Source organism: Prenolepis imparis, unplaced genomic scaffold (genome assembly GCF_030444845.1).
Source record: "Prenolepis imparis isolate NDT839.2.m4 unplaced genomic scaffold, iyPreImpa1.0 SCAF_3, whole genome shotgun sequence".
NCBI lineage: Eukaryota > Metazoa > Arthropoda > Insecta > Hymenoptera > Formicidae > Prenolepis > Prenolepis imparis.
The window spans coordinates 21,482,278-21,497,979 of NW_028141161.1; the positions used below are offsets into that span (position 1 = coordinate 21,482,278).

The 15,702-nt window shown below is 29.5% G+C and overlaps 2 protein-coding genes across 6 annotated transcripts in view; both read right to left on the bottom strand.

Moving 5' to 3' along the window:
- The window catches only part of LOC145933273 (uncharacterized), a 47,757-nt gene that overhangs the window by 7,804 nt on the left and 24,251 nt on the right, over window positions 1-15,702 (bottom strand). The gene's annotated exons all lie outside the window — the stretch shown is intronic.
- LOC145933975 (uncharacterized) lies at window positions 12,095-14,673 on the bottom strand. The gene is made up of 2 exons (XM_083034075.1): window positions 13,687-14,673; window positions 12,095-12,961 (listed from the first exon to the last, which is right to left on the bottom strand). Exons 1-2 carry the CDS (start codon window positions 13,820-13,822, stop codon window positions 12,354-12,356), a joined length of 744 nt encoding a protein of 247 aa, XP_082890201.1. The 5' UTR covers window positions 13,823-14,673; the 3' UTR covers window positions 12,095-12,353.

A 15,702-nucleotide genomic window follows, 5' to 3' on the forward strand; every position in this document is an offset into this window, starting at 1 on the left:
TATATAGCTAATCTACTGAAGATGCATTTGGTAATTTATAATTATTGGAAGACTTTTTTATTATTAATGGTTAAAAGCTCATATTTGCACTAATATAGTATTCCTATTTTGCTAGGGGTTTTCTTTATAATTTATTGTGGTCCGTAAAGACCTTGACGATAAAACTTGATTGACGATAGACCTTGATTGATAAAAATCAATTCTTATAGATAATGGTACTATATATGTATATTGATGTCTGCATAAGATGCAATGTATTGGAGTAATATCTCGCGACAAGTTTATCAAAATATCAAAATCTTTTGTTTTGTGGAAACCTTGACTAATTTTATCATATAGATTTTTATATCTTATTGCTGTGTTTTAAAATAAAACTAATCTCATATTGAGAGTATATCTTAACATGTTAATTAATGATCCCGTTTAAAAGTGTGTGATAGTGTTTTTAAGAATGATAAATTAAAATACGATAAGAATTAGAAATACTTTCGATTGTGTAACCGAGATAAGAAAATATGTCCCACCTGACTTCCGAGAGAGATGGGGGATAGCTTTTATTTCTTCTCATCTGGAGGCAGAACCTCACGTGAGCGGAGGTTGTTTGAGCAGCTAAATAAATAGTGAAATGATACCAGTATATAGTAGTTTCACATACGCCGTTCTTTCGACCGGTCGGCTCTTTCTGTATATCGCTATCGTCTTCGTTTACGAGCGAAAATCGGCGCCGATATCGCGCGGGACGATATCTCGCGACGATGACGCGCTGAAGTAATAGAGAGATCTTCGGGACGCGTCTACGCATTTCGCGCGTTTCCTTCACGCACCGAACGTACGCCGGATTGGCCTTTCATTGAGGCGGCGCACGCGTACGGACGTTCGGATTATGCAATCCAAGGTTACGGGGGAGCGAGAGTAAACAGTGAGGTCGTAAGAGTAAGCGAGCTGCAGTGCGAGAGAGGCGACCGACCTGGAACACCGAAGGAATTTATTTTCGATCGATCGGTGATCCACTCGTCGACGACACGAATACCGAATCTTGTGATCTTTCGATGATGTACCTGATGCCTGACCTTGACGACGCGGTTTCTCTAAACAGGATGCTGAGAAAGTATCTGGATGGAAAAAAAATTCTGCGAATTCTCGACAGTATGATTGAAAATTGATTGTCGTCTCGAAGGAGACAATGAGGTACCAAGGTACTCTAACGTATTTCGAAATTTTTTTCTGACTCTCAACTTCCGCTTTCTCGCGAGGATTTATTTTCTTTAGAGAAGATTTAGTGCAGGTTCATCATCTTTTTAAATTTTGCTTTTGTTTTCGTTTTAAACGATTATCGTTCCTCCAGACTACCTAATGATTAATGTTTTCCCAACAAGGAAAGAAAAATATATGATTTTCAAATATATTTATACAATAAGTAATGTTCGCGTGAACTCGATATCGACAAGGGCTTTCTAAATTTCGAAACAATTTTTCAAAAGACTAAAGTTAGTTCGGGTAAATTTAAACAGAAATATATGATACTCTCAACTGTCCGACTCGCGTATAATACACACGGCATGTCTCGCGGTCGCTACGCAAAACTACGCTTATTAAACTTGGCGCGAAACACTGCCGTGTCTCTTGAAAAAAAGAGAATTTTCGAATATCTAAACAATAAAGGAGATAAAAGAATTTCTACAGATTTAATTTATATAGAAACTGGTTATGTATTTTCCATTTCAAATTAATGAAATTAATCTTGTGTTATCATATAGTTATTATTTAAAACACATTTTACATATTGTTATTTGTTAATTAATAAAATATTATTATATAAAATTTATTTAATGTATAATATTATCTTATACTTTTAATATTAAAATTATTAATATTAACATTATTGATACACAAACTATGTTAATTATAATAAATAATAATAAAGAGAAATTTTCACTCGGATTTACTGTGTATGCAATAAATGATATTATTAAATAGATATAAATAATTAAATATTTTCAATCAAATACTTTCAATATGTGTGATAAAATGTGAACATAAATGTTTACACGTAAATTGTTTTAAAAAAATAAAAAAAAAGAATATTGAAAAATATTTTCAATGCATTTATCATAAAAGGGAAAACTATATGCAACAACTTAATCGAATTTAGATGATTATAATTTATTTTAAGAGAACAAAATGAAAGAGGTTTTCGCGAAGAGAAGCAATGCTTATAACTGTGCAAATATTATACAATATCACACAACACGCTGTAAGAGTATTGCAATTTTAGTATATAATCTAATCGAGTATATCCGAGTTAACGGGTCACACAATCTCGCGAGCTATGCTATAAATAATAATATCAGAATATTACATAAAAATCGGGACGATATCTGCGAAGGGTCAGAAAAAGCGCATGCGGGGGTCGCGTCACATTACTAACATTCGCGATACAGAGTTACAATTTTACACATTTTCGCTGTGCAAAGCGATTCAAAACTATTATATTCGTCGACATTCCTAAAGAAAAAAAAAATACAAAAAAATAAACGTCAGCAACATTAACACTAACACTAACAATTCGAACAATAAAATGTAAAAAAAAAATATGCGCGATAAGAGTGTAACTATTTGTCGGAATGAAGAGTTTGAATGACATTACTGCACAAATTGTGTACTTCGTACATCGCGTCGAAAGACACACGTAAATCATGGAAATAAACTCTAAGGTCGGTTTCCCTTTCCACGCGATGTGGTCTCGCGCGTGTTGTTATTTGAATAAGATTATGTAAAACTTATACGAACCAGAGGTCGATCCGTAAGCAAGGCAAACGTAAAAAAAAAACCGACAGCAGGAACGAGCTGTCAAGCCGGACAACAAACGTCGCGCGATAAAATCCTTCGTTAAATTTGCGACTTGAAACTCACTTTCGTTTCATGAAATTAAACAGTCGATTAGGACGATATATGTGCAACGTAAATTATAGAATGCTACAAAATTATCTTCTCTATTTTATTTTAATTGAAAAAAAAAAAAAAATAAACAAGATCAAGGAGTAGAAAATGTCTAAATATGATGGTATAAAGATAGATCGAGATATATTGATGGTTTTTAAAATGAAAACCATCAACGTATATTAGATCTTTGCCACTTAATTGTCAGAAATGTTTATAATAAATGACGAACTTTGTGTCTTTTCTTTTTTCAGTTATATATAGCTTTAAATGTTTTCTATTTAATATGTAATATATGTATATATGTGTGTGTGATATATATTATATGTTATAAAATTAATATACTAATTTAATTAAAAGCAATTACATTGACATATTTCATATCGAAGAATAAAAATATATTTTGCCCGCTAATACATCGCTGCTCGAAAAATCATTCTAACTTAAGCAAGGTCTTATTAAGCTTATAAGCGTCCGGTCAATTGCTCATTCAAAGGCATCCTAATTAAACAGCTGAATCATGACCACTTTTTCGATCGATCGCCGCGAAACAATCTGTTGCCAACCGCGCTAAGCGACCCTGCCAAGTGTCATTACACTCCGGTATGCCTAGTGTGAGTTTAGAAGTTGGCATTTCGTGTCATTATAAATTTAGCAAGATCCTCGTAGAGTTGACCGTCGTTACGCGGCGCGACAACAGTTTAAAATACGACAATAGTTAAAACAGTTTAAAACACGCGTTTAAAATAACAATCGGAGCCGAACGAAGGCATCGATCGAGCCTACGTTGTGCTCTCTCTCGTCTTCTAGTCTTGAAAATTTACGTTCGAAACGATGCAAATATACATATGTACATCTTACATCGAGATTGACGAGTCGACACGATTTACAACCGAGAGATAATACGACGATGTTGACGTTATATATTCTTTCTACAGTCTGTATTCGAGAGAGTTGCGATTATACTTCTAAATGTATCTCTATTAATGCTGTTTAGACGCCGATTAGTCCGTAAATAAATACTGTCACCGGCAAAGAAAGCTGGTCGTAAAAAGTGTATTCTTATTTATTTATTGTACGAGGGTAAGTCAAAAAGTAAAGGGACAAATAAAGAAAAACACATTTATTTTACTGCTTAACAAGCTTCTGTATTCCATCCTGGAAGAAAGATTTGGGTTGGGTGTGTAGCCAGTTATGGCACTCCAATGGCCTTCTCATCCAAAGAAAAATTTTTTCCTCGTAGTGCTTCTTTTAATAAAGCGAAAAGATGAAAAGAAAAAAGAAAAGAAATACTACGAGGAAAAAAATTTTCTTTGGATGAGAAGGTCATTGCAGTAGTGCATAACTGGCTACGCACCCAACCCAAATCTTTCTTCCAGGATGGAATACAGAAGCTTGTTAAGCAGTGGATCAAATGTATCGATGTTGGTGGGGATTATGTCGAAAAGCGATATGTAAATTTTCCACATAAGTTAAAATAAATGTGTTTTTCTTTATTTGTCCCCTTTACTGTTTGACTTACCCTCGTATATTCTTGTAAATATAGATAAAGGAAAGAGGATGTGTGAAAGAAGATTTTCTCTTTGAAGAATATCCTCTTCATCTCTTACTTAGTTGCGCGATTATACCCAACCAACAGTCGCACTTATACCTAGGTGCTGGGAGAACTCGTCGTTCTCAAAATAATCTAAGTGTTCCGCGCTGGTCCCATATTTAGCGCGAATATCAGACTGATTCGAGTGTCGGGTCAAACAGAGACTGAACAAGTTGCGAAACAATACGCGAAATGTGAATATACATATATACTTTTGATTGTCAAATTATTTTCAATTAATTTGTAAATCGACAAACAAAATATACAAATCGAAACAATTTAAACGATCTACGAAAGATATACAATTATTTTATCAGAGAGAAAGTCGAGTTTACCCAAATTACCTCGAATGTCTAGATTCTAGATATATCTTTGAGAAAATGCGATAGACATATGTTACTCTTTTAAACAATCACGTGACATATTAGTTAAATAATATGGCCCAATCTTTTTTATGGAATTAATCATGAGTATGCAATGATCAGAAAGGACACTTTCATAAGAATCCAATTTCTCAAAGATGTCTGGAGCATGCAAAATTATTTCGATATAATTTTGAATCTTATCCGTGGATCAATATCTCTCTGATGTAGCGAGGATCTTTTCTAAAGAGATGCATCGTATGTGCATCTCGTCGAGGGACAACGATGCCGATTCCGGAAACGGAATCCACCGCTAGAGTCTGACGCTAGTGGACCGACTAAACTTAGCGCTTGAGTTTTGCAGTTACGTAAGGTCCAGTAACCCGACGGCGTAAAATTAGGATAGCTCTCCTTACTCTTGCGCGCGTGCGCCTCCCTATTTTTTTTTTTTTTTTTTTACGCGACAACTGTTTTCGTCTCAGAGTTCGGTATGTCCATCCATCATGCGGTCCGCGACAGAATCCATGTCCGATGATGGATAATCTCATATTTCGTATTTATTGGTGTATGCAAGACTTATATTGGCGACTTGTGTGTATAAATATTACACATACACAAATATTTTAATTAATTATATTATATAATTGCACTTTAATCTTGGCGGAGATGTGGATATAATTCGAAGATTGCAGATATTACAAAATCGCAGACAATGAAAAAGTAATACTATATGGCAATAAATAATTTATCAATACAGAAATAATATGTCTGATTTATATCCGTAAGACAACGAATTTATCTAAATATTTGTGTATTTGTACATGTCGCAGATTTCTTCATAAATTCAGCCTTTTATAAAAAAACTTTATAAAAAAATTAAAGATTGCTTTTTTTTTTAAATATAAAGATTGCTTTTTAAGAAAGGTTATAATAAGATAATGCACGATACGATATTTAGCGTTAATGCCACGATATTTTTAGCGGTACAGATAACAAAAATTGCCGAATTGACCTGCCATATTTTAAATTTTATATAACAAGCGTTAAGGATGATATTACAAACGACTTAAGTTGATTGTAAGGATGTATGTTAAAAAAATTAATATATGTAAAAATTAATAAATTATTATACAATATTCAATCACTCTTTCTTATACTCTATTATTATGATTATAACTATATGTGTGTATCAAGAATTTAATGAAACACGGCTAATAGGCAGTCTGTATCGTTTGACAAATTAACGTTGAGAAATTTATGATTCACAATTTTTCTTAAAATTTTCTTAAGGCTCCTGGTACCTTGTCGACCATGTCGGAATCGTGACGTCAGAGGCGAGAAAACACACGCTAAAATGTTTTAGATGCCATATTTCTAAATAAAAACATATTTGCATAAAATAACACTTAAGATCTCTTTAATACACTTCTAAAAAACACCGAAAACTATTCTTTTCCCTTTATAATCAATCAACAGCTGTAAAATGTAATATTATGAGGCCCAGTCCGTCTGGTCTTTGCACATCCGCAGTCATTCCGCATGTCAAAGTCTGATATCTCGATCATTTTACGGTTGTTGATTGACTGTCAAAGGAAAAGAATAGTTTTCGGCGTTTTTTAAAAGTGTATTAAAGAGATCTTAAGTGTTATTTTATGCAAATATGTTTTTATTTAGAAATGGCATCTAAAACATTTTAGCGTGTGTTTTCTCGCCTCTGACGTCACGATTCCAATATGGCCGCGGTGAGCACCCAGGAGCCTTAAATATTAAAGATTGCTTAGATGCTGGTTAGCTATAGTAAAAAATTTCAAAAAGGATTAAGATTTTCTAGAACTGTATAATTAAAATTTTGCACGCGTAACAAGCAATATTTGCAAAAACAAGAATTCTTCGAATCCTTACAAAGTGTTAAAAAAAAGAGGTAAAATATCTTATCCATCTATTTCTTAATGATTTTTAAATATCCCCAAGCGAAAAAGTTAAAGGGGTCCAATTGCATCCGAAATCTCCTTGATCCCCACTTGACTTTTTCGCTTGAGGATATTTAAAATCGTTTACTCAAGACCTGTAGATAATTTTGACGAATTAAGACAATGAGTAGAAAATGCCTGCAGAATAAGAATATTTCAAAAAGTGTGAGACTCCTTTTAACGTGAAGATGTGCAGCCTGTTTACAAATGAAAGGAGGATATGTAGAACACTTACTTTCACTATTTTCTAAGTAAAATAAATAATACTAATTAACTGAATTTATATTTTATTTACATAAAAAATGTAAAAATCAATAAATAATGCAGTTTCATGGCTAAAATATAAAATAGATTCTATCTCTGAAATAATTGATTTACGGATCTATGTTGATTAAGACTTTTTTGTTTGTCTTAATTATTATAGATAGAATTACTATAGATGAATAAAATATCTGTCCTCTTTTTTTTTAACACTCTGTGGGATTATGAAGTTCCACTTCTGCCTATTCAACACGCCCACTATAATGACAATATAGAATGTGTATTCGGTTTTCATGGGTTTTCCTTTTTCCAAGGTTTCAGCAGGTAAAAATGTGCCTAAAGCTTATTTGGTGATAGATTAAGCACGGCCTCTATTATTACTAAAATGGTGCGCAACAATGAATGAATGATCTTAGATTTTTTCTATATTTTCGATGGGCGCGTTCAAGTTGGCAAAGCGGCTAACTTGCTCACCGAGCGATTGAATATTTGGTTTCTTCGGGTTTCTTCTTGTAGATCCAATCGATCACATTCAATCGCTCGGCGAGCAAATTAGCTTTATCCATCTTGAACACGCACAATGTTTCCAGCATTTGCTATGTATTTATGTGCATATATATCATTTTTCAATTAAAGAAATATAAAGATTGTATAGCGGTTCCTCTTTTTGTTAATTAATAATTAAAAAAAAATAAATATACATTATATGTGTTAGCTTTCTGAAAAAGAAATCTTACTTTAACACACACACGAGAGATCTACAAATCAAAAATTTTTTTAATTAGAAAATTATAAAATACATACAAAAGAATCTTTTGTAATATATAATACATTATTTTGTTGCTCTTGAATTCACTTTGAGGGGGTAAAATTAAACTCTGAAAAATTTAGGCTATTTTTATTTAAAAATATATATATAATTTATAAATAATTAATAATTTGAATAATTAGAATCGGTAGTAGAATCATTAGTATGTAAAAAGTAGTCTTAAAAAAAGTAATTTTTATCTCTATGAAGCTTTTTCATACCTTTTTTCATTCAATAAAATAAATAAAGCAGTCTCCAGAAATTAATTTTATTTTTTTAAAGCGAAATTATATTATTTATTTCTTATAGACCGTTTAATTAATTCTTATAGATCGAAAAAAAACTTCTTTGAAGTTTATGTCTAATTGTAAGTATTAAAAATTTAGAAAATCTATTTTTGCATAAATTATAAAATAGTCGAAAAGCGGTACTTTGTTTTAACTAAAACGTGCGTTTGAGAGAAAAATCGGTTTAATCAAGAATCTTTTCTTTTTATGAATTAGCATAATGAAAAAGATTATGATTATATTAATTATGTATTATATTGATGAATCACAATGTGTATGTCTAGATATCGATTTTATAAATATATGCAAAAAAGGGAGAGAGTCAAGCATCGTGTAATAATATTTTTAAGCATATTCTGAAAGTTAATTAAACTCGAAAATCTTAACAAAAACAAAATCGTTGTATCTATAAATCAACATCTTGTTTAAATTGCTTTAAATTAATATGTTGAGAAAAGTAAGTCATAAGTTCATGACATATTTATAGTGACAGTTGCAATTACATTTCATTTTCCTCATTTGCTAAAGATGCCAAAAGATATTATAGACTGATGTCTATTTTCCTATCTAACAAAGTAAGATTAACCGCAGCAGCTGCTTCGTTACGAAAGAAACGATTATATAGGAATAATAAAATATAAAGTATAAGTATAGTTTCCATATTCAAATGAACGTTATTTTATGCGGGAAGGCTCTATTCACATGAAAATGAGCTTTATCCGACATTACTTGACTCTATCCGAATATAAAAAGCATAGATTATTCATGAACGAGTTAAAGATATAACACTGTGTGAAAAGAAGTATTTATATTTAACAGATTATGTTCTTCTCTTTCTATTAAAAGAAGGTGCAAAGTTAGAAAAGAATAGCGAAGTTTATTAAATAACTCTATCTTTTTTACTCGAACGGATAATTTTGCTTACGCAGATGTCTGCTATTTCATCGTCTTGATAAAACCGTCTTATGATTGTATGTAAGAAATGTCATCGAATGTCATCGTTTTCAGATGACTTGTCTGTTTTCTTACTTGTTACAGTTTTCACCAAAGTATCCACGTGAAGTAGAGGTTAAAAATACCTGGTCATAAATTAACCCCTTATACAAATGCAAATAACCTTGAGGCTCAATAACCCAATGCTTAGCAACATGTGTAAATCATGCAGATGAGACACTTAAGTCGATCTTCGATATTAAAGAAATATATTCTTGTTTCGCATAAAATAAATTATTTAAAAAATTTTCAATGCTATTTATTATTTTATAAATCTTTCGAAAATGCATGAATAAATCAAAAATTACACGAGAATTATTTTAAGATAATTCTCTGTTTTTAGAAGAACTATCGAACTATCGGAATTACTTAGCAATAGATAAATTAGCAATGATTTAGCACGTCATATTTAATTTAATTATTTTTCTCGTATACCATCAAATTAATGAAGGAGTTGTTCGATTGTTAATTGCTTACAATTTTATGTAAATCACTTTACGCGCGATCACTATAATGTTTCATTTATCTATTATCTGTATTATATTTATTTCATTTTACTTATCTATTATATATTTATTATATTTATTATATTTACCATATCAATATCATTCAAGAGAAATTGATATTAAAAGAAAGAGAGAGAACGGTACACATAAAATTTGCTTCGTTCAATTATCTCTCATAAGTAAAGTGCTTTATGTAAGTCATTTTTTATAAAAAAAAAAAAAAAACGAGTCTTAGAAATTAATTGCTAAAAAAACGGTGATTCATGATACTATTTTTGTTGCTGAATCATTGAAATCTTGAGAAAATGACAGGATCTCAAAAACATTGATAGAATGTTTTTGTGATCAAGAAACTGCGATCGAGATTGACCCATGGACGATCAACCAAGCATGTTGCATATGGATTTGACCAAGCTAAGATACGCAATCACCGTATTCAATGCAAAGTGTATTGATAGACAGAGTACATGTACAAACAGATGTCACGGACGTGATCGTTGCGATATCTCAATACGATACGACCGGATGTGGGGGTGAGATGAGGGGGGAGGAGGACTATAGTACCTATAGACTATAGAGGTACTTGGTTTTTCTATTTTAATTTTTAAAATTTTTTCCAAGAATTGTGTACATGCACGCAGATGTTGCTTGCATGAATAGACAGTATTTAATATAATGCAGTTTATAAGAACAGTTCGAGAGCAAAGAAATCTCGATAATTTTACAATTTATTCACAGTCATAATAAATAAAAATATATAATAAAAATGCTTTAGAAAATAATTATTAACGTTTTGAAGATCTAAAAACATTGATAATTATTATAAGGCATTTTTATTATATATTTTTATTTATTACGACTAATGTGAATAGAATTGAATTATAAGCAGAGAATATTAAAAAATTCTTGTATTATTTTTCTCCCTTCATTGTAATACATTTTTCATATATATAGAGAAAATATTGCAACTTTGATTTCATTCTTTAATGACTTTTTTATGATTAATAAGAGTCTTTGAATTTTATTACTATAATATTTTATATAATATGCTAAGTGTGTATGTGTGTTCCATTTTTTATGTTAGACACAATATTTTTAAGAATATAGGTATATATTATTTCATATTGTGCAAAATGTATACCAGTGCATACCAAATGTATACCAAACAATAAAGTTTTCTCATAAATATTTATATTTTTCCTTTAATGTGTGTAATAACAAGACAGCAATTTATTTTGTAAAAATCAAGCAAATTTATTGTTGAATGTTTATTTCAAGATATTTTTGTATTTGTACAGACTTTTTCTAAAAACTTGAATTTAAAAAGTTTGCACGTGTCATATATAAAAATATATAAAGATTAAAATATTTATTTCGATTTGCAAGTCAAAAACTTTTATCAATTATTTTTATGATAATATGTCGAAATAAAAATTAATAAAAATCACTTTTTTTAAATACAACGGCTATCGATATTAGGCGCAATTGATTGTAATTATACAAGCTTCCTTTCATCAATTAAAAGAGCATATATGAAATCTCACATGTGACATCTTATTAAAAGTATAAAAAAACGAGTAAAGCTCATTACGGACGAGAGCGCGATAATATAATATATAATATATTATAATTAAGAACTGACAATAAAATGTAATATAAATATAATATTATATTACGAACAACGAGCGATAATATATATATATATATATATATATATATATATATATATATATACACAATATATTATAATTAAGAACTCTGAGAGATGTAATATAAATATAAATATATTATATTATTAGATATATGTAATATAAATATATTATATTATTAGACGAACGACAATGTTATTATATTTTTGTCCGTTGTAGTGAGAACATTCTTTTAAAAACAATGGCTATTTGTCAAGATATTTTAAAAAGTTTACTCGATAGTTCATCAGAAAACGATTCTGATGCAGAATTCGATTATACTAGATTATACTAGAACAACGCTAGCTCTTGATTATAAGCAAAAACCGCGATTCTGAATTTCACACTATATACAATTCAGAAATGAACGAGGCAAATTTAAATGTTTTAACGAATTAAATGAAAAATTTTAAAACTATTTTCGAATAAACAGAAATATTTTTTTTTAATTACATGCTTTAATTGAAAGTATGTAATATAAAAAAAGAGACACAAATTTGCGTAAAGGTATCAATTCTGTGGATCGGCGATGAGTTTAAGATAAGTACAAAATTATTAATCTAAAGAAGTATTGCTAGTTTTTCTATTATATACCTAGATAGTGTGAAGAGTTATGGAGATTATAAGATATAAAATAAAACATAAAAAAAATTAAGTAACTTATAAGTATCATATCTGCTATCATATAAAAATGTAAATACAACAATTGTAAATTAGTATATGTTGTCTTTTTCAGTAATATAAGTTTGTCAGTTTTCCTGCATAGTTTCTAAAGATAGAACATTATTATAACATTGAGGATGCGGAGACAGTGTTGTTTGTGTATCAGTCTGCGAAGAAACTACTACATTATAATATAACGAGTTCGATGAATAAGCTCAAGATGATGTAGGTGAGATGTTGGATTTACATTTTTTCTGAGTGGAAAGTCAAAAGTATTGCTTCTAAATATTAAATGCAGTTGATCTTGATATTAGCTTGCTTGGTCCTGGTAACGCTTGCAAATTTTCTATTTGCGCATCCATCACACTTTCAAAAAGTTCACATTGAACTCTTATTTGTAAATCTAATGGTAAATCTTTACTCATTTTACACATACTTTCAAAAAATGTGTCTATAGATATCTTTTTTGAGTTTTGATTATGACTTTTATTTAATAAATCTCTTAATAATTCTTCTTGAACTTCTTTTTCCGATGATCTCATTTTTCTCCTTTTTTGTGTATTTTCCAGTAATTCAATCATCTTATATTTTCTTTTATTTCGGGATATATTTAATATTTGCTGTTCTTTAGCACTCTTCTCGTTCACTTCTGAGTCTATTATTTCTTCTACATTCTTCATAGATTCAGCAGTATTAATTTGAAATTTATCCCATGTATTCAAAGAAGGTGCATTTGTGCTGCTTGGTCTATTTATATAGGGAAGTAGAAACTCCATTGTTTTCCAAATCTTTTTATTATTTTTATTATCTGCTTCTCCAGTTTTTTTTTTATTTAACCATTGTTTATAAGCATGTCGTAGTGATTTCCAAAAACTCTTTGCTATTTTCACTAAAATAAAAAAAATTTGTCTATTTTACAAATATATGGCAACAGGAGATTCATTTCGATCAATAGCTTATATAGCTACAGAATAAGTAAAAAAAATAATTTCGGAAATTGTGGAATCGCTTTTTTCAAAGATTAGTTTTAAAGAAACGTAGTGACTGGAAAATTATTGCAGATGATCAGATTTTTTAATTATATAAGAAAACATTTTCAACTGTATTACTGGAGCAGTTGCTAATATAAAGAGAAAGTTTATTATATTGACTTTATATTGACATAAGATTTATAGGATGTTTTAGTGGTGGAATTTTTAATGGTATGTATTTTTGGACAAAAATGCTTGCTGGAGAATATTTCAAAGATCATTCGAGTGCTGTATTAAACTTGTAGACAAAATTTTGAAAGTCACGTGTTTTGTACACAATTATTTAATTAAAAATAACTATTACAATATAAGTGAAGGCGAAATAAAAAATTTAAATAATGATCGACTGAAACTACACACATTGACTCATGTTGACATTTAAATGAAAGTTTTTTTATAAGAGAAGAATTTTGCAATTATTTTAATACTATTGAAAGCGTTCCATGGCAAAGGACACGTGTAGAAAATAGATTAGGTATAGATTGCAATAATAGTTAATGATTTAAAAAGTTATAATTATTTTATAAAACACTGCAATTTTAAAGTAAAGAAGTACAACAATAAGATACAATAAAATACATACCGTCACTTAAATCATATTCTTTAGCTACATTTCTCCAAGCTTCATCCTTAAATTCATTTATTTTGTATTCTTCCGTGTCCACTTTCCATAAACATGGATATTTTCTCACAATTTCTATAAATTCAAATTGATCCATTTTGCGTTAGGATTCGCAAAAGACAAACGCAACAAATGAACTCACAAAATTAATACTGTAGAATATTTAAACAGACAAGGTCAACTAACGTGTATCGACCGTTTAAGTCAAAGTTTATACGTATAATAATTGTCGAGTTATTTCGACGTATGTGCCCCTTTTTATTTACGTATGGCACAATTAGATTTGAGTGGCAACGTAGGAGGGGGCAAGAGATATACTTAAAAATATATGTAAAATATAATATATATTATATTATATCGCTCGTCGTCCGTAGCTTAAGACTAAACAGCTGTTTTAGTATCTAGCAGATAAGATTTGAAGTATTTATACGAACAATAGGAGAGGTGACTTTCTTTCCGAAAACAAAAGTTTCGTTAACGAAACGAAAAATCATTCTATTACAGTATTATCTCTATGTCATCGTATGTATTGCGATTAAGTGTTTGGATGGGTTCGTCATCGCAAAAGAAAAAGCTATTTATGCAACAGAGATAAACATGATGAACGTATTAACCTTTCGTCAGTGGCTAACGCTCTCTGAGATTTGGGTCAGTGGCGATACGAACATCTCATCGAACATGTATCTCTCTCGTCTTTGAAGTTTTTAATTCGTTATTTATTTATTAGAAGAAATAAAAGAAATGCAAAAGATGTAAATTAGGAAGAAGATAAACATTGATTTAGAGCAATAACATCTTGTTATTCCGTAACTAAAATAGATTCAAAACGTCTTATCTGACATTCGAGATTGACGTCACTAATAATTAAAACTCTGACAGCATTAATGATCGTATAATCTCATTTTCAGAGAATTATTTATACTTTACTAATGGCGAGCGTTAGAAAAATTTCGCTAATATACCAAATATAATTCAACAATAAATAATAATCTATTTTAGCAGCAAAATCAAAACAAAGAATAAAAAATCAAAATTAGAAAATTAATTCAGATAAATGTTGAAAATCAATAGTCTGAAGATGTGAGCCTGGCAATATTACTATTTTTAACGCGTTGAAAAATAATAAAAAGTAAACGATCCTATGAAAAACGCTAACCGAATTGGAAGTATAAAGGAAAACATGCATCGACAGACACGATATATATTAGTAAAATAAGATTCATGTTAGACAAAGAAAATGACAAGGAGATACACATGTTGCAGGCTCTTTATAAATTGTGCCTTCTTAAGAAAAGCATAGAATTATTTTTAAAAAGGTTCATTTTATAAAAATACTACGTTTTCTTTTTGCGAAAAGATTACTAATTTAATGTTAAAAAAGTACCATATGTTTTAGAGAAGAGAAGAGCATTTTTTAAAATATAAGTTTTAAATCTTCTGTGATCCATATTATTTATAAAAATATAAATTATTATACAAAATAATTAAATTTTTTCGCGTACTTAAATATTTATAAAAGAATTATTTAAATTTAGTGGAATCAATGTCAATATTAATTTGCTTTATGTAGTACTGCATCCACGTGCACGTATACACATTTTTCATATGCCGTTTCTTCAATCTAGCAAGACAAAATTTCTATTTCATTTATTACATACAAATTTTGCATTTTTCGTTTTATAATTTTCTACATTAAATGCACCAATTTTAAATTTAAAAATTGCTAAAAAATGTATATTTACATACAAAATTTTGAAAAAGAAACAAACTTTACGTGATGTTAAAAAAAAAATAATTTTTATTCTTCTTTAATTTTAAAATTAGATTTGACAAAAATAATTATAAAAATACATAAGAGTAAGTAAGAAAAAGATAAAATATTAATGTATAGAAAAAGCAAATGGAATACTTTTGTCTCGCTATATCGAATGTCATATACTAAATCTAACAATAAAAATAATAAAACCAAATTTAAAC